Genomic DNA, 20,823 nt, shown 5'->3' with positions numbered 1-20,823 from the left:
GACTTAGAGAAAAGATGCCCCAAGTACAAAGAGAGTGCGTGGATATTGTGCTAGATGCATTTGGGGCAATGCAAATGCACTTGCATTTACAAGCAGACTTAGTCAATCGCTCCCATTTGAACACGTATAATTCATTTTAGTATTCACCGTTTAGTATTCAAGTTTGAATTCCGATCAGGAATCACCAATTATACATCTCTTGTTATCATTACCACACCCCTACAGCCCCACAGCTGACATGTGAGCACTTTGGCAATTCTCTTACCTGCAAGCTAGTGCTATTTAACAGTCTACACGGCATTACAGGACATATCCAGACAGAGGACAACCATGTCTCTGAGCTGAGAGCAAATAGCATTTTGTGCCTGGTTTGTCATAGGAGCTAATGTAGTGGTTATCAGAGAAGCACTGGCTGATGTACTGTAACTCCACCCTGCAGGCACTATAGCCAAGAGCAAGACTCAAACCAGTCTATTTACCTTTGCTATGCACCTTTACCGACCAAAGACTTTTGCTTTACAGTTGCTCTGTTTTGTTTTGCTTCATCTTTCTGCCTGTTCTCTGATCTGTAAATGTGGGAACTATGGTGATACTCATAAAATCCAGTATATATAACCCTTAGTAATATCTTCAAGGCACTCTTATTCTTTGCCCACTAAGGAGATCCTTAATAAAGGGTTCCAACTTACTAGCCTTCATCAGGATATGACGGAAGGTATCATCATACACTTATACACCAGATATGGCAAACTTTCCCCAAATGTGCGACAGATTTCAACCTGGGTGCCCTATGCAGTGCTATGCCACTTGGAAAGCTGTGAATGCCCGCTGAATATTAAATACAACTTAATGCTCCTGCCTAATGGCAGCTCAATGGGACCAGAGCTGGGTAGGAGGGGACACAAGGCTGGCAAGCAGACATATTGTTAATGCATTAATTCCATTACAGACAGACTGCTTATGACACTGCCAGCATCAGCTGTTAGTCTTCATCTTTGCTCTGTTTGATAAAGTATGTCATATTTAATATTTGTTAATGCGTTCACTTGCAAACTGCAGGAAATCTACACTGTGGGGGGTATGGGCGTCATCAACTGACTCATGGCTCAAAGTAATATCTTTGAGGAGTTCTAAGAAGAAGTCATCATGGCAAGGAGAAAGATAAAAAACGCCCTCGGATATGTCCTTTGCATGGAGGAGGAAGTTTAAACAATGAGGACAGCAGGGCAGCTGTTTGGGGGAATTTTGATGCTTTCACCAACAGGATGGGGGTCACTATTCAAAACACAGCAATATCCCTTTCACAGACTGTTAAACAAGACGTGTTTGGTCTGCTAATGAGACAGAAGGCGGTGGTGTCAGGATCTGTTCATGTTCTCATTGTGCAGCAATGGAAAACAATGAATGCTAATGCTGAACAGTCTTCAGGGTGCTCAGGAAAACTTTGCAGCACTGCCCTGTCTTGGAGCGGATGTCTTTACTGTTGATATTTGATGCATCAATTCAGTTACAGTAACACTGTGTAATTATAGGGTGTGTTGTTCTTTTTATAGAGAAAAAAAAAATCTCATTATCAAAGGGAAGGTCACTGATAGACAGGACATCAGTCATAATTCTATGGCCATTATAATCATTTATGTTGCAGAGAATACGTGAACATCTTCTATAATAAATAAGCAAAATCTTTGTTTACAGCTATTTTAATTAGATGTGGCATTTGATTAATGTCACACAAACAATTCAGTGAAGAAACTCTTACCAATACAGTTTTGTGCCAGTGAAGGATGATAGGCATTTTATTGATACCAACTGACTGCTTAGCATCTAATTATTCAAATAATTTAAACAAGGGAGAATTTCAAGTGAAAAACCAGTATTTATGATGGGAGCAATTACTGAAGTTAATGAAGTTGCTGTCAATGTTGTCATCTGCCAAAATTTTGCAGTATTGGTATAACAGTGCCAATGGCATTTTACAGATAACTGGTATATTGTGCTTGAGATTGGCTGCTAAACTCTACTAAACTCCTAAGCTTGCATGCATATTCTCAATGAAGGGATAACATTTCACTGTTGCTGGAAAGAAGTGCTCCTAATTGCCCTATACAATATACATGGACACACTTTAAACAAAGTGTTGCTTACACTATAAAGACTTTATGAATCATATGCAAAGCCTTCATAAACATGACATAATGACTACATATACCATACATAAGCAAATGTCATACTTCATAAAGGGAGACATAACACCTTCTTATGCAATACATTACACCAAATATGACAACCATGTCACGTGGCTAAAGGCTAAAGATTAACTAACTGTTACATAAAACACCTATTTAGGATGCTGGGCTAACTGTGGCCTAACGCATGATGTCACTTGGTGTCGTGAGCTTGTTGTGAAGATCTAAATCAGCAAGGAAAATTGGTCCCTTTCACTCATGTTAGTATGAAGATCTGGCATGTTAAAAATGTGCCATACAACTCTAATAGCTAAGAGAAATGAGTGATACTATTGCCTACTCTTGGCTTACAAGATGGACCTTCAGCCAGTCTTGGTCTTCCAGTGTTTCTGACTCTGAATCTTCTCACTCTTATACATCTTACGACTTTCCAGCCCCAACAAAGTCGTAACTAATGCTGAACTTCCCTTCAAGAAAACACACAGTAGTGTACTAATGCACTGTTTACTGTCCTTCATCCTGCAAAGTGACATTCTTTTCAATTTCATTGTCATAATGCTGAGGTATTGCTTTATAAATCATCCATAGATGCTTAATGTAAAATTCTACTGCATGTCCCTTAAAGTGAAAACCTTTTCAACATTTATAAAGCTGTGTGGTTTTATAATCCATACATAGATGCTTAATGTAGATATTTTCAACGTTCCTAAAGATTATCAGGGATGTGATCAACCCAGCAAAATGACAGGGGTCTGTGGATCCTTCCCCAGAAAATATGGACACTTTTGAAACTCATTTCCCACAATTCTATGAAAGATTTTAGCATTTGAGCACTACATTGAGTACAATGCTATATTATATAGACTCAATGCTATATTGAAGTGATAGAGTGTTTTTTATGTCTAAGTTTAGCACACCTTGTGCTGTACCTTGCATCGCCGTTGGTGTGTGAGTGCGTGTATGAATGGGTGAATGAGAAGCATCAATTGTACAGCACTTTGGATAAAGGCACTATATAAATTCCAACCATTTACCATTTACACCTCTACTATGCTATAATAAACCAAAATACATGAGCATTTCACCCCATTGTTTGTTTTTTGTTTCCATTTCAGATCAAAACATTTACATTACATTTTTGTCATTTGGCAGATGCTTTTAATCCAAAACGATTTACAAGTGCATAGGTTCTTCCTCAAGTTAAAGCATCACATCCATAACTAGTAAAACACGCATGAAGAGCTGTTCTAAACAAAAATACAACTTTTAATTAAGAGTTAGGGCTAGACAAGAGGGATATCCGAAGGGGGGGAGGAAATCAGGAGGAAGGACAAGTCATTCCACCACTGAGGAACCAGAACGGAAAACAGGCGTGAACGTGCTGCTCGACCAGGTGCTCGTTGTGAGGGAACCACAAGGCGACCAGAGCTAGCAGACCGGAGTGGTCTTGCTGGGGTGTAGTGAGCAATTAAAGATTATGTAAATTGGGGCAGTCCATTTAGCAGCCTGGAAAGCCAACACTAGCGCCTTGAAGCGGATGTGTGCAGCATAGGTAGCCAGTGGATGTTTATGCAGTTAGAAGCCAGTGGAGGTTTATGCAGTTGTCTAACATGAGTAACAATTGAAGCAGAAAACATGGTTGGCCCATTTTCATTTTATTAATTATGTAGTGAGTTTGGGACCACTGACATACAATATGAAGGCAGACCAGGGTCAATTTAAAACAAACGCTTAGCTAGCATGAATAGCCTACAATTATCCTACGTTATCGATACTCTATGAAATTAAAGACAATACATCTGCATCAATATCTTTGCCAATCATTAACAGCACCATCTGACTGCCATAGAGAAAATAGCATCAGACAATCATGTCACTTTCTGGGTGCGTCTGATAGTCTGATGCTGGGTGTGCCATTGATCACCATAGATATAACATCTGTTTCAATATAAGTGTTCTTCTTCCACTGCCAGACCCCCTATTGTTGTGTGTATGGTCAAAGTTTATATACGGAGGAATTGTCACCCCAGATTTAAAAAACATATCTTCTGTATATCTCAAATATCTCAAAGAACATTATCAAAGTTACTGTAACTTGGTAGTGTTATCTTGCCACTAGAGTATACATGAAAACAAGGCTGCCAATAATTTTGACCAATGATAGGCCACAGTGATTCTGTGCTGTCATCTGGATTATCTCAAACTCTAACTACATCACTTCCCATTTGTTGTAAATTACAGCAACAAAGCAACTGCTCCAACCGCATGATCTGTTTGATCCAGAATGACTTTATGCTTTTTCAGTCCCCATTAACCTGCAGATTGGTGTTAGAGATATTTTCACAAATCCATCTAGAAACAAAACAGGGCTCTAATGGCTACCGACTGACAGCACTGCTCACAATGATGTATTACTCCCTGCTCAACTTGATTACTCCACTACTGAATACTGTTTCAATTAGCGTAATAAAGGTCACATTAAAAAATATCCCTGCATAATCTATTCCTATTAGCACTAATGCTCAAATAAGTATCTTTTCACCATTGGTTGAAGTCATCACTTTCATTATGACAAGCCGCTTACAAGATTACTGGTTTTAGGAATATTAGCGAAGGCAATTTTCCATGAAGTGTACTCTTACATAATTATTTATTAATGCTGTTGTAACAACTTCATAATCACTACATGAACACGAAACACTTTTGAAAACACTTCTGACAACCACTTTTTCAATCAGGAGCATTCAGTCCGTGGATGAATAATGCTGGTGCTCATGTACAGCTGACATTACTTTCAAAGTTGACAATTTTCTCACTCCTGTTGTGAGTTTATGCTCTGTTCACCGAAAGAGATGGCTCCCATCATGTTGTTGTACTGTGTAGTGTAGCAGTGCATCATAACAGCTGGGGTTTTTGTATATATTGAACTGCATAATTGTGGATTGTATTGTACTGCAACTCATTCTGGATAAGAGCACCTGCTCTTGTAATCTGAAAATATTATAGGGAACAGTTTATCCAACAAGTGGCCTCAACATTCTCAACAGATTTGAATACATGCTAGCTTATATTACTTTTTAAAAAGCCAGCAAACAATACACTTTTTGTATTTTCTAAAAAATAGAAATTCACAATATGACCAAAATGCTATCATAGAATCATTCTGATTTTGTTATTAATTAAAAAGCAGAATGTGAAAAAGGTGCCTGGTTCCTAATGCTTGTTCAGTGCACAGGTCCGTACTGCTACTATGCACTACTATCTCTTTGTGAAACCCCAGGTGGTCTTCACAAATTAAAAATAACAAGAGTAGACCCAATTGAAAGGAATATTTATTTGCTTTGAATATTCCAAGGGGAACTGACGACACAGCAGATGGCTAATTTGCATAGTCTTGTAAGCAGTGAATACACTTGGTAGATGCAATAAAATAACTGGGAAAACAATGATTTTATAACCTTTTCCTCCACTCTTCAAATTATGGACCTTGTTTAAATGTCGTAACAACAGTTATTTGCACATGTGAAGTGAATAGCTTAATTTTCCACATAAACAGATTATTATTATTATTATTATTATTATTATTATTATTATTATTATTATTATTCATTCATTCATTCATTCTCTGGTCACACCAGTGCCAAAACTCTACCTGAAAATGGGAGTTTACCAATTTGGATCCATACCCATTAGTATGACTTCACACTTTTCGACTCTGATTTTAATAGAACATGTACAGTATAAGAACCAACAATTCCTAGCAGCTAATTAGCCATGTATTAGAACCTAATACGCCATTATTAAGCACTTGTTAGGCTTCCCTATTACATTGTCTAGTAAACACATGATGTCACAGGCAGTATACAGTAGTAGCCATGAGCTGTGTTTTGGATGTTTTTGTAACTGAAAAATATACACATTAGTACACACAATCGCATGCAATCCCTGAGTATGTACACTGCCTTCCTTACTGTCAGTCTACCTGAAACAAAACTACTTTTCACTTATCAATAAGGAATAAAGTTGTTTCAGTAAAACTTCAGAAAGTTCAGTAAGATTTACAAAGGTTTTTTTGTTATGATGAATTGTGCTGATCAAAGAACATTGTATCTCTTTGGCTTGTTTTAAATACTTTTTGGACAACAATGTAGTTCTATGACTTGCCGGTGTTGGCTAGACGGACAATAATTGTTCATAGGATGAATTCATTGAGGATTGGACAGAAACATTATCGGGTTTCTTCTTACCATAGGATGTTGACAATACTGAATCTCAATAACTTGAAATAATGATTATTAACTTTCTGGATATTGTGTCCTTCTTCAACGCATCATTATATATGTAGCACATCTATGCAGGCATCACAACTGAAAATCACTCAGTGTAAAATGTACCCCCGGTTTTTTTCCCCTTGGTTCTGTGAAACCAAGCAGAAACACAAGTTTCCCTTTATGACAGATATTGATTATTCCGAATGTACAATGCTGAAAGGAGCAAAAAAAACATTTGTTTCATGCATCAAAAAACCTGAATAATTTGTGATGGGCGGGGTGGGGTGGGGTGGGAGGATTGGTTGTATTGCAATGAATCGTACTGTATGTTCTCATTTGTTCTCCGGCTTGCCTTCTGGGCGCTGCGATTGAGAATGGAGAGCCACAGCTACAGTATGTGATGCTGCATTTAGAAGAGAATCACAAGGACAACAATGCCTCTGGGGAGGATTTTATGCCCCTGAACTAAATCTGAATACATAAAGAACTCAGCGACAGCGGGAAAGGGCACCACACACACAATGCGTCCTTTAAGAAAGCACAATAAACTGTAGACTTTTATAGCATGCTGTTGGCTGCGTATTTTTGGTTTTACTTCATTTCTGAAGAAAAACCTACGCATATAACAAACACTAGATTTTTCTTTGTTTTTTTTCACAAGGATATCTATTTGTCACCACATGTGTGCTTTATTTCTCATTGCTAAAGCTGTTCTAGAACATATCACTCGCCCATACGGACATACAAACATCTGCATTTGCACTCACATGAAAACAGAAACACACATACACACACACAGACATAAACAGATACACAGACTTAGAACTTCTACTATGTCTACTTGACAGAATCCTAAATCCCAAAGATCATGGCATGCCACATCATCACCATAACACTTCTGGATACTTAACATGCAAACGCATGAACGGACAGCTCTTACTATTGATGACAGCATAGCATACGTACTGTATATCACACAACATATAAATGTCAAACTGCCTCCTCACTTCCCCGCTACTCCAGCCGTCCGGAGGACTCCCAGCAGTCTATTTCCTTTCTTCGAGCAGTATCATCCCTGCCCATGATGCACTGCTTCGGCTCTCTGATTTGTAGTTTTTGGCACAGTCCCAAACTGCCCTCTGTACCCATGAAAGACAGTATTCTTTTTCTCTTCCGACCCATTCATGGGCAAGAGAAACAAAACAAACAAACATCAATGTCACTGGCACCGCTGCTGGCGTCGGCACCCTGGCCCTCGGTATCCTTGGCAGAGCCATGGTTTCGCGCTGGAACACGGCCTCTTCTGAGCGAGATGGCCTGAACGCAACGTTATCCGTGTTTTGCAGGTGTTTCCGCTTTCTGCAGAACTGACAACAGAAGGATGTGGCATATATCAAACATGATTCAGATGATTTGCAGATCACTTTTACATCCATTTATAGAGCATCAACACCATCTCCAAAAGGCCGGAGCATCTGTTTACACATAAGCACATCTACTGACAAGTCGTTTCCAGGCATATTTATTATGGATTTATGTTCATTACTTTGTCTCAGAATTTAAAAAAATGTTTTTCCCCTAAACAATTATGGTGATGGTGATTATTATTATTATTATTATTATTATTATTATTATTATGCATAGTAGTAGTACTAGTAGTAGTAGTAGTAGTTGAGGAGGATGAAGAATAGTAGTAGTAGCAGTAGTAGTATTACTATGAAGAAGAAGAATTTGCACATGATTTAGTGAACATGCAATTATATGGTTAAAAAATATATTTTGATAAATCCCGCTATAGATAAATCCTTTGCAATTTAAGGTAAACCACTTTTGAAGCCATGAAGGAACTGCGCTCATTTTAATTGATTGCTTTGTCTGTGATATTTTCTATTTACAGCTCAGTACCATCAGATAGTAAAAGATCAATACTCACCCTCTCAGGAGTATCAGGTTAGAAAAATTCACTCTGAGAAGCTCAAACAGGCCAGCAGCAGAAGTGTTTTCTGTACTAAATGTGCTGTTAGACTTAATATATTTCTTTTAATAGAACATAGACTTCTAAATCTCCATTTAACAAGAATATGCCATTTAGAAAGATATCGGAACAGCATCAGCAAATTTCCAGTTTCCACATTCATACTTCAACTTCAAAAATGAATGCAGTCACTGAGATTATTGATCCACCAGATTTTATGTAGACGTTGCGTACATTTACAGTGCTGTCCATAAGTATTTGGACAGTGACACATTTTTTTTTGGTTTTTCGCACTGTGCTCCAGCAAACAAGCAGTTGAAGTAAATTAATTACTATGTGGTTAAAGTGCAGAATTTTACCTGTTTTCCATCTATATTGGATGAACAATGTAGGAATTGTAGCCACTGTTATACATAGTCCCACCAATTTTAGGTGACCAAATACTTAGACTGTCTCAATCTGACTACTATTTTTTGAAAGAGCAGAAGACACCCTCTTTCCCGGGAGTTATTAATGTGATGATATAAGTCATTTTTCCTCTGATTTTACGAGGAACTTTTCATTTTAAGTTTAAAACTGAGCAGACATTTCATAAAACATAGCCCAGACCTGCACCACATACAACCACCTAGTATACTGTATCAAACTAAGGAGTGATAAGGTTTTTGGAAGCTGAGCTCAAGTGCATTTAAATTCCAGATACTATTGTGGACATAAAGAGTTGATCAGGCAACACAATGCATACTAATGGAAAGGTACAGGCAAACATTGTTAAGATATGTATTAGTATTTCTCTCATGATGCATGTAGTCCTATTGCCATTTGCTTTACTTGTGAGGCAGGATGTTTATGCATGCTGTTCATGAAAATGACGTGATCCCAAGGGGAGCTCACATCTAATTTCTCATCACATACTAAATTCCTTAAGGTACAATTAACATTTTGTTTGACAAATTTTGAAAGGTTTATAGATTGATCTGCGCTCAAATGTAGGATAGATTTTTTTTATAATGCAAATTTTGACATTCATTACTTTTCGTTCAATAACCATTTATGGATTATGAAATAGCGTTTTGTGAGGAAGTGTTATAATTTCTGTACCACACAAACAAGTGTATTATTTCATGATTTTATTTTTGCTGCCTATGATTTATGACTTCTCAATGTGTAAGGTTTGGGGGACAGAGGAACCAAGTGCAGACTTTTCAGGGTACAAGAAAATAACAGGTTTATTAATAAACAGGGGGCAAATACAAAACGTAATCCAGGGACAGGCGGTGGTCGAAATCCAGGCAGACAGGTACATGCGGGGCAGGCACAGGGTAATCGTAACACAGAGTTAAAAAACCAAGGAGACAGGCCAACCAACGAAAGTACAAAGCAAGATCCAAAAACACAGAAAGTCCAAAGCCAGGTAGATGTCAAAAACCAGAAAAATAAAACCAGACAGAATACACAGGGATGAAGGCATGGGGAAGCGGAGGCTAGAACCGTGGTAGGGAACACAAGGGCAGGACTCGGAAACAGAGAGAGACGGACTAGCAAAGTGAAACTGATAAGTACAGGTATAAATACACAGGGGAATGAGACAACCTAGGCGGGGCATGGGAGTGAGGGCAGTCTAACAAATAAACATCACGTGAGATGCATGAAAGGGTAATAATACAATGACAAGGGAGGAACGAAAACGCGGGACTGGATTCACATAGACACACATGTAATACAAACGGCTCCGGAAGTAGACAATAGAGAACGTTAATATGTTAGTTACATGATTAAACTATAAATACCCAAAACTAGTGAATGTTAGTTTGTTAGTTAGACAAACATATTAGTGTGTTAATATAATTAGTACTGTACCAATATTATGTTAGTTGGGATTAGTATATTAGTGCTATCTACAAACATGAATGGAGAGAAAGCAGGAAGTAAGAAAAGCAAAACTGACAAGGAATTGTGGGAAACCAGAAAATTCCGAAAACACCCGAATAGTGAATCACGCAGACAGGAAGTGACTCGGGCCCAGAACAACATGAAGACACAGATATCACAGGGAAGACGAATGCAAAGACTAATGAATGTAAACAGAAAACCACACATGAATATGAAAATAATACATTTACAAAAACACAGAATAAACTAACAGACAGAATCCAGGATCACAACACAATGGATAGTCAGAGAAAATTGAATTTATTGCAGACCTATGTTCTCACGTTCTGAGTCATCCCCTCAGAATGAATGTCAGGGTTTTCCCACAACCAGAATTTTTTCCAAATCCATGAATAATGATGAATGGAAGCACTTGTTGAGTAAGCCTGATGTATATACTTTTGAAATTATTTTTATTTTGCAGAAGCCACAACACAAGCTTAAAATCAAACTTTATACTTGTTACCAGATGCTACAAAGGCAGTGCAATGGGTGGACATTAAGTATGTATATATGTGTGTGTAGTAGTAGTAGCAGTAGTAGTAGTATAATGTTTTACAATGACAGATTCATTCAACTTATTTATTTATTTTTGCTGAGGAAAGAACCCTTCGTATCATGATGTTGCTCAAATGGCTTATCAATACTCAAAGTTGAAAAATATTGGCATCATTACAACACAGAATTGAAGGTCTGACATAATGTGAACCTCTTTGTGTCAGTTGTGCACATTTGGTGCCAGACAATTGGGAGAAAATAAACGTACATCATTCTTCTTTAAGGTATAGGCAGTTTGAATGTTTTGAGGTGAACTCATTGATCAGTCAGAGCAGTGGAATGGCATTGTGTAGATCATAACAAATGTGCTCTTTGCATGGCAGCTGAATGGCCATTGTTATGTTCAATCAATGACAAAGGTTAAGGGTTAGCTTCTGCAAGCAATTTAATGGATGACCTGATAGAGATTCATTTTAATCATCACTGTTTTTGCAGAATAAGCAGAGGTTGTCAATGCAGAATGAGCACAGACTCTCAATGGAGCAGTCATTCTGTTTATAGAGGAACCGCACATCTACTTTTATTCTCGTTTTATGAGCAGAATACTTTATACCATCTCATATTAAACATGGCTCCCATCTATAAGGTTATTTAGAATGCAGTTACAACTCAAGAATATCTAGTGGTCCATGGTTATCTGAAGACATCTGGAATGTTCCACATGGTTTTCAAAAGTGAACGTATATTAGCATCTGAACTTGGTTGACAGGGCTTGTTCAAGAAGTAGAGTTAATCTTGGAATTGCTTTCCCTCAGTGGCAACAGCTGAAGTTTCTCAAGGGGATGTGTGTGTGTGTGTGTGTGTGTGTGTTTTCTGTTGGATCTGTAAGTAATGTTCAGTCATTAAAATTGATATGGCACACATGCTATCTAGCTACTGTATGTGTAGCCAATTGGACTAAAAAAGTTGCAAACAGAATTAGCTCTGGACAATCGATTCCTTCTTTACATCCGAGTTCAAAAAAATGTTCTGAACAACTAAATACTATTGTTATGACAGTGCCAGGCTGTTGCTAAAAATGTTATTTTCAATATATCTCTGATCACCTCACATTGCTTTTAACCATTTTGCTTGCAGCAATTGAGCATGCTTCTTGTCCTCAAAGGAGGTGTGGGCGGAGTTGAGGTCGGAGGAGGAGACTTCATAGATTGTAAACACATGGCCGCAACAAGGCCAAAATCCTGCATCAAATCAAATACAAAAAAAAAGTGTGTAAAAATGTTACAGAAATCAAATTAAATTGTGGTACAAGTTTTTGGAGTGTGCATGTGTAATGTAACTAGTCATTAGCATGTTCTGCAATAGGTCTGCAGTTATATAGCGCCCATTCACGCACACTCCCACTCCAACAGCGATAGGCTGCCATGCCAGGTACCAATCAGCTCATTGGGAGCAATTGGGGTTAGGTGTCTTGCTCAGGGACACAGAGACAACCGCTCTTACCTTCTGAGCTAATATCACCCATTTAATTTCACTGGTATATATTTTGAGTATATGCCATTTGTTTAGGTTCAACATGCCACCAGACTCGCTAATGGGCCACAGAAAAAGCCTTTGCTTAATAACTGTGTTGTGAGCTCAGAGAGTTTGGACTACAGACGTACAATAGATCATAGAACCCTTTGCCATACAAGGACTGGCAACCCATAGAGTGTCCCTTCCCAGGAAGATGAAAAATAAGAATCTTTTTACCCTGTCCTTTGAAATGAAGAAGAAAGGACTGTTTTCAGTTGTACGTCTCTGCAACAGCATTGAATCCGCACGCGGACAATAGAGGCACACTATTTTTAATTGTTGTACCTGTGCTGTGCCCATTCAGACTAATCCTGTTACAGCAGCTGCTTAATAACTGTACCCCCTGCACACTGTAACTTGAAGATATCACTCATGTGTTGTGCATGTTAAGACATGCAGGGCCTGTTCATTAATTCACCATTCAAATGCCTCTCCTGCTTTCAAGCTGTGCGCGACCATTGGAGGCGGATAGCTGAGCAGTCACATCGGATTAAACGCAGTTTTACAACATGCTTTATTAATCAACTCTATTAGTTCCACTAACCAACAGATGGGACCTTAACTTGATTTTCCTGTCTCATGTACTGTATCCATACATTCTGTTCAATGTCTTGTGAGAACCCAGCTCCTCAAAAAAAAAGTATTTAAAAAAAAAAACTGGGACTCTGCCCAAGCAAAACTATGCTTTCTGGGAATTCAATTCGGCTATGCAATTAATCAGCTGCCATTTGCATAGAACTGGCAACATGTTGTGTTAAGAGCTGTCATAGAGCATTACGACTGTATTGAAATATTACTTAACATAAACCTATGTATGTAAAATGTAAGCATTCGTCATCTTGCTGTTGTTGTTATTATTATTATTATTATTATTATTATTATTATTATTATTATTATTCCTTCTTGGAATCAACTAAGGTTTTTTGAACCCCCAGTACTACATTAAGAACCTCCAATCTAATTTCATAAAGTGCACAATAATTAGTGCACATTATTAGTGTTAATTAATCTCTAACAGAGTATATATGAGTACACTAGGGACCACATGTAGTCTTCTCTCACTGTATATAAATAAATGCCTGCAAAATGTTCAACATTTAAAGTGTTCAAATGTGTTTTGATTAATGATGAATATTAAATGGTAAGTGTTACATTATGTCGAATTCTCAGTTTCAGTTTCAATTAATTATAAGCGACACTACTATAACCACACTCGCACATTTTCATAAATCCATAACGTTCCTTTTGACAGGTTGTGACATATCACGCCTTTATACGAGACTCTTAGAAAACACAGTGAGGAAAATCGCATGTAATCTTGAATTAACTAATCTTCCTGAAGAGAATTATCTGACAAATTGCATGTACAGTTAAACAAGCGTAATTATGTCGGCGAATCGCGGAAAGGACGTCGTGTTTAAGAAGTACTTATTAAAACAGTAAAATATAATCTAGTTTACTTCATAACTTTTTTGTAATAATTTATTTCTATGAAGCAGAAAATCATGCTGCACTGTCCGCGGTGATGTTCCACGTCCCTCAAGCAGCTTTCTGGCTCCTCCTTCTCTGTACCTTGTGACAACAACAACTGGTCTACACAGAGAGAAGTCTCAGCCCACTTCCCCCCCTGTCAGTCTCACTCATCCAGTGATCAATGTACTTGCCGAGCCGAGGATAAATTGAATCTTTTCCGCCTCTCATTTAATTCTACAACAATATTATTTCAAAAGAGCTCTCCTACTTGGGTTTTTAGTATTTGTATGTCTCGGGGCACTCTTTATGTACTGTTTTTTGTACTTTTAACTTATTCTCACTTCTGACCATGGCCGTACCAGCCGCTTTGATCCCCCCGACCGCTCTGGTTCAGCCACCTCCGATCTCAACTTCTTCAGCCACAACCACCTCGCCCTCGACAAGCGCTTCTCCCTCGCCTTCATCTGCGCCTACCGGACAGAGCCTGTTCCGAGCGGAGCTTACTGCCACCACCAGCCCGGGCATCCCAGTCGGCACCCTGCCCGGTAAACCAGTGTACTCGACCCCGTCTCCGGTGGAAAACACTCCACAGAATAATGAGTGTAAAACGGTAGAGCTACGGGGAGTGAAGATAGCTTCCTTTACCGTGGACGGTCGCGAGCTCATCTGTCTTCCCCAGGCGTTCGACCTCTTTTTAAAACACTTTGTTGGAGGGCTGCACACTGTTTACACCAAGCTGAAGAGGCTGGAGATCACGCCGGTCGTGTGCAATGTGGAACAGGTCCGCATCTTGCGGGGGCTCGGGGCTATCCAGCCAGGAGTCAATAGATGCAAGCTCATCTCCAGGAAGGACTTCGAGGTTTTGTACAATGACTGCACAAATGCGAGGTGAGTGCGTCGGTATAACAGTTGCGAAGTCCCGTTCAGATGGTTATGTAGTCCGGAGGTACCAACAAAGTGGTCTATGAAAGATGCATTTGTTGAAGTTTCACCTCGTTATGTATCCAAATAAAGTAAGTACAGTAAAAACTGTTTGTATGAATGCTCATACAAAGCAGCATGTTCTTCGTGTTATTTTTACATTGCGACACGTATATTTATCTTACGAAATGATCTGTTAAATTATAAAATTGTTCTGCAATAAAAATTATTAATCTTAATTGTGTTTGGTCATATATATATATGCTAAAGTAATTTTGCAACGGAAACAAGGAATGGGAATGTATCGTATCATATTGCATGACGAAACTGGACATGCCTAGTTGATGGCTGTATGAAGGCCTCGCATCAAAAGTTAATTAGCCTATATGATTATGCATTTAATAAATTATGCGTACACGCATAATCTATATTTAGTACGTTTTTACGTACTTTTAACGAGATATTAAGCTACAAATATAAACATCTACAATTCAACAAGTGGTAAACCATCGTTTTGTGTGAGGAAACACCACGTTTTGTAATAGGTAGGCTATAAAAGTAAATATTTGCAAGTGTATTTTTCATTATCTGTTGCTCGGTTCTGCAGTGATAGCAGCTGAAATGTTTGCTCGAAGAAATATTGAATCATAACGTGGTTCGTGGGTTTTTAATACAGTAATTGAATATTCGAGTATATAGTTTTTTAAGCTTTCATAAATTACACCACAAATATGAAACGCATAAAACGTGGACGTTTGATAGATGTACATATTGTAGATATTTTGTGCAGAAGGGATGCCTGTTTCTATTGTTTATCTTTATTTGCTCAGGCCTGGAACTGAAATGAAATCACTTTGTTCACAATCACACAAATGAATCATAATTCACGCCCTCAACCAATGTTTACATAAAAAAAACTTCAAGTATTGGCAAACTGACCTCGAGTTGTTGTCCTGGTTAATATTTGCATAATGCAAACATGGTTTCTTTAGCTTTGTATAATTCCAGGTATCCTATTAAACATACCAATGTGCAAGGAGAATAAAAAAAATCCTGACTCATGGATTTCATACAAAGCAGCAAACCATCAATTTAATATCTCTTACGAATAAACCCAAATAAGGGCATAGGATGTAGCCTTTGTGAGTTGTGAGTGATACAATGTTTTTCTTGCTGCATGCTTTGTATTCTGAAACAACTGCTGTCATTTTCATGATACAGTAGACTCACTGAGCATGTTGTCCTTGCAAATGGGCAAACCGAGATTACCGCTGTCTGCGAATGCAGACTACGGCTGTGATTGAGGAGATTTCCCTTGTGTCGTTTGCAGCAGTTTATCAAGGGTTCAGTCGGATTATCCAAGCAAACAGTGAACAAACTGTAAGTCCTGTGGCAGGTCAGTTTTTCAAATAAGAAAAAGAAACAGAATAGGAAATGGAATATGTCAGCAATACTGGGGTATGTTTAACTTGAGTTATCATTCTTCAGTATATTTATCCCTTAGCCCTCGATCTATTGTGCTTATTATTGCATTTCCCATTGCAGGGCTCAAAAATATACATATTGGAAAACGTTTAATATTGACCGGTTGCTTTGGGAGCCACTGCCTTTGTACAGTATCAAATTCCCGAGTATACTCTGATCTGGGATATGAAGGAATGTCGGAATTACCAGTCAAGCACGAACCATGCAGCGGTCTTAATTTTTACAAGGCAGGCTTTCGTTTCCAGGATGCGGGGTGGGACATTGTCGGAGCGTAAAGTGTCACGGGTAATGGCGGCAAAGTTCCTTGGCCATTACCGCTGCTCAGGGAGGCCTGTAATAATCTTTGAAAGCACCTGCCCATCTTGCCGTCGTAGAGAAATCAATCACTTTCACAATGGCCACTGTCCATATACAGGATTACATCATTGGCATTAGTACGAAGCCATCGATTGTACAAGGTAAGTGGTAAGAAAGGATCCGTGTCCAAGTGGAGTGGCTCAGTGGGTCAGAGCTTATCCAGATTGAAAAGTATGGAAAGTACAGTACACCACTTCTCAGATAGGACACCCCAGCCTGCAGTAGGGCCATTACCCACAATCCATCACTTTTATTACCCAACGCCAAGCGGAGAGGCAATGGCTACAATTTCTACAGTATTGAACCCTCAATCATGCATGCATCTTTATTTAAGTGTATTTAAAATGACGCTAATATAGTAAAAGGGGTTTCAGCCTAGGCTGCTGAATAATTGTGCATGCTTTATTTGTGGACACTAACACGGGGCTCTTCAACTAATTTCTCATGGGGGCCAGATTGATTTTTATTTTTTTTAATGGAGTAGGTGGACCACACATTTTCCAGGTCTATATGGAATGATATATGTGTAAGTGGTTGAATGCGTATTCTTAAAATATGCATGTATATCCTTTATAATGTTCCCAGTGAACCTTCCTAGCTGCTGACCAGGACATTGACATGAATCATCAGATTTTTGATGTCTATTAACTGTGGGTTTGTGTGTGTGTGTGCAGAATGCACTCACTCGGTGAGTGTATATCATTTTAGAATGGACAAAAGGACAGGCAATGACAGGTTATGTTTGACCGGACCCCTGGCCACTAATTGGATAACCTTTGAAGATCACAACAGTGTTTCATATATGACCTCTATAGTTGAATGGATCTTTTACGTGCACTTTAGTAATCAGTAATCAGTAATCGTGTGTCATCACGTATCTCAAAACAGATTCTCGAAACTGTCTCAAACTCGAAACTGGACGCAATGAAAAATGTTCACGTTTATGACATAGCTACATTTTCCCTGCCTAAAGTTCAACACACACTTTTCACAGTTTCACAATTTTGTGGGCCAGTATTGTTAACCATTGCATTTTTTTTAATGAAACGGTGTCACTGTTTTAATTTATTGAGGATATTGCCCTGTTGGGATACGCTCTGCACATTTCCTCCCACATAAAATAATTTCCTCCAACACCCACACAGGTGAAAATTGCTTTTCGGTTTTGAAATGAGCTTTTCTGCTTGGGCCTTACATTCTGTGGGACTGACTTCAGACTAATAACCCATTAGTGGGCCAGGGTTACATGGCAGCAGGCCTAATCTCTCATAGGAGATATGAACCCAGTTCTTGAACACCATCACCTCTGTTATTTTATTTGTTTTCCTTTTGGCTTTATTCTTGTGGGACAAATATTTTTGTCATTGCTTATTGCCATTTGACCTCTGTGAAAACAATATTAAAACTCAGTTGAGGAAGACTATATGCATTTGAATATGAAGGGAACTGTAAATGTTCTCTTATTGGCTACTGTAGGCTTGCCTTAAAGGCTTAGCTGTTACCACAGATCATTTTCAGTGAGTGGCATTCTGTCTGATATGTCTGATCTGCCTTATACTACACTGTGTAATTCTTGAAAAAATGTTAAGGTCAAAAACTCTTTGAGTTGAAAATAATTGGTTGTATAGACCAGTGACATTCAGTGTTGCAGTGACTTTTATGTCGCAATATGTTACAACCACCATACATTTTTGAAATATGTACTAAAATATGTACCTAGTGGTATTAACATATGTATTTATTTCTTATATATATGTATATTAAATATTATTTTGTGTTCAGAAAGTAATTGTACAACGACTGTCAAATGAGCTCGCTGTTCTTTCACGCTTTGTTTGTTTTCATCAAGGCATAAATGTATTCACAGGTGCTCATGGGAAATCTTTGGATGGGTTTCAAATCGTTCCCAGTCAGAGTGGGTGCTAAGATACCCGTCACCCAGCAACCATGTCCAAGAGGGATAATAACATCCTACGGTGATAATGACTTAAAAAAAGAGCGACAGCTGCTTGATTTGGATGAGAGGAATGTATGTATGAAAAATTAAGTTTGCTAAAAATCCAAATTTGATTCAAGCACCTTCACACATCTCAAATGAACATTCTCATCATGCATTTTGTGATCCGTGGTATTGCCATTGATTGGTTGAGAATGGGATTTGTTAAAAACCATAAATGTGACTTTTACACGAATTAACAAGTCAGTGGAGCGCCATTTTGGAATAAAATTAGCCACCTGTGATCAGAGCGGCAGTCCGTTTACAATGTCATGGAAATCTTTTCTGCAGACTGAAAGTAATTGATAGAAAACAATAACTGATTTTGAGATGCGGCTCATCTCTCAAGGAAGGACCAGCTTGACTGTTTAAAACATCCTTGTTTTACACCCTAGATTTATGTTTATTTTTTTCCATACACCTATTGCACAAATAGGCACAAATATTATTTTCATGTTTTCATTTTCATCATCTGGATGATATAAAGCTGCCTATTCTATTTCATTATGATGTTCAATTTTATAGCTCAATGGAGACTGACAGCTGGTAACTTGGTCAAGGATTATTTGCATGTGTATCTCTTTCAAAGAAGCATAATAAAATAACTTTATATAATTGACTCCAATCATGAGCAACTAACATACAACATTGTGTTTCATACATTGTCCTGTATGATTTAAATAGCACTATTCTTCAACATAAAACCATATGTTACTACAGTATATGCTGAATATATGAAATATCAGATAGAAGAATCTGACTACATGTGTAGAAATGTAGTTCATGGACATGAAAGCAGGGTTTCTTCTTTTTGCCCTTTTAAATACATTTTGTATCAGTAGATAATGTATGAATGAATTTGGAAATCTGTCATGGAGCGGTTATTATTAAATTGTGTAATAACAACCTCCTTCCTTTGCGGCTACATACATTTGGATTCATATGTTATGAAATTTGAATACAAATATGTCCAAAAAGAAGAAAATAGAAATTGACATAAACATCCTTAACAAGATTAACATTTTTTTTGCTCAGTAATGCAGTGCATAAATTTGGATAGGATCTAACAGAAGAAAGAGAATACTGTACCTAAGGGAGCCAATTTCTGATGGGATTCCAAAGATGTCCTCTGCTCTTTTGTGTCCCTTTTAATTCTCATGATGGCTATAAAAGGTTTAACTGTAGTGATAAAAAAAGAATCTGTCCTGTATTGGAAATGTGTTATGAAAGCTGTATTATGAAAACCATAAGGATACACCTACAGTTCTGAGAATTTCTGGCTGTTTTGATTTGGAATTTTCATAGCTGAAATTGTTAAAATAGAAATGGAAAGAAAGCAAGAAAAACTCATTGCTGAACAAAATACATTATTGCTGTAATAATATTTTTGTACATTTCGTTATTCTGGGGTGCGTTTCCCGATAACAGTGTCTCTTAGTGCTTTACGAAGACTCTCGAAGGTATACATTACTAAAGTTGTTTACTTTTCTATGTGTGTTCCCCGAACTATCACTTAGGCGGTTGTGCAAGGGATAGCTTCTACGTGCAATGTTACTAGGCCCATCAACTCGCTCTAAGATCGATTATGCACTCCATGCAACGACTGTTTGACTGCGTTATGAAATAAATAAATGAATGAATAAAACACCACAGGATTACTTTAAAAAATTGCATTTATCACGACTGGTGGGAACGTATTAATATAATTAAAAACGTACAAACTAAATTACCGTATATAGAATTTTCGCCAAATAATATATACGGTTAGTGATACGGTTTGTGGCCACGCCATCTAGCAATACGCCTTCTTTGGCATGTCATGTTTTATTGACATTATTTTAATATCTTCGTTATAGTGCCTTAAATGACTTTGCAATCAGGGTTGATTTGGCAGAAGCACCATCACATTACTGGTGTAATTCACTATTTTCTCTGATTACCTGACGTTTTCAATAAAAGCGCACCAACAAGCAAAACACACCAACACGAAAGCAACACTTTAAAAAACATATGGTGGAAAAAAAACAAAGAAATAAGCGGTCCCACAGCTTCACAGGAAACAAAATGATATTGTTAGATTCGCAACAATGACTGGAGCTACAAGCTTTCATAATTAGTGACTTGGTTGAACCAATCTAAATGTTTTACTCTGCA

At 38.0% G+C, this 20,823-nt stretch overlaps 1 protein-coding gene across 4 annotated transcripts in view; it reads left to right on the top strand.

The window, feature by feature from the left end:
• Positions 1-14,090: 14,090 nt before the first annotated feature.
• LOC133125045 (dachshund homolog 1-like) overlaps positions 14,091-20,823 on the top strand; it is a 101,251-nt gene continuing 94,518 nt past the window's right edge. For all 4 annotated transcript variants that reach the window (XR_009708377.1, XM_061236745.1, XM_061236744.1 and 1 more), the window contains exon 1: positions 14,091-14,798. Coding sequence is in view for 3 of the 4 variants with exons in the window: in XM_061236745.1 (XP_061092729.1) it covers positions 14,260-14,798 (539 nt within the window). In the remaining variant the exon portion in view is untranslated. The remainder of the gene's footprint in view (positions 14,799-20,823) is intronic.

Source organism: Conger conger, chromosome 3 (genome assembly GCF_963514075.1).
Source record: "Conger conger chromosome 3, fConCon1.1, whole genome shotgun sequence".
In the NCBI taxonomy this organism is placed as follows: Eukaryota; Metazoa; Chordata; class Actinopteri; order Anguilliformes; family Congridae; genus Conger; species Conger conger.
The sequence above is the reverse complement of the archived record's forward strand: the minus strand, read 5'-3'. Positions and strand labels throughout refer to the sequence as shown.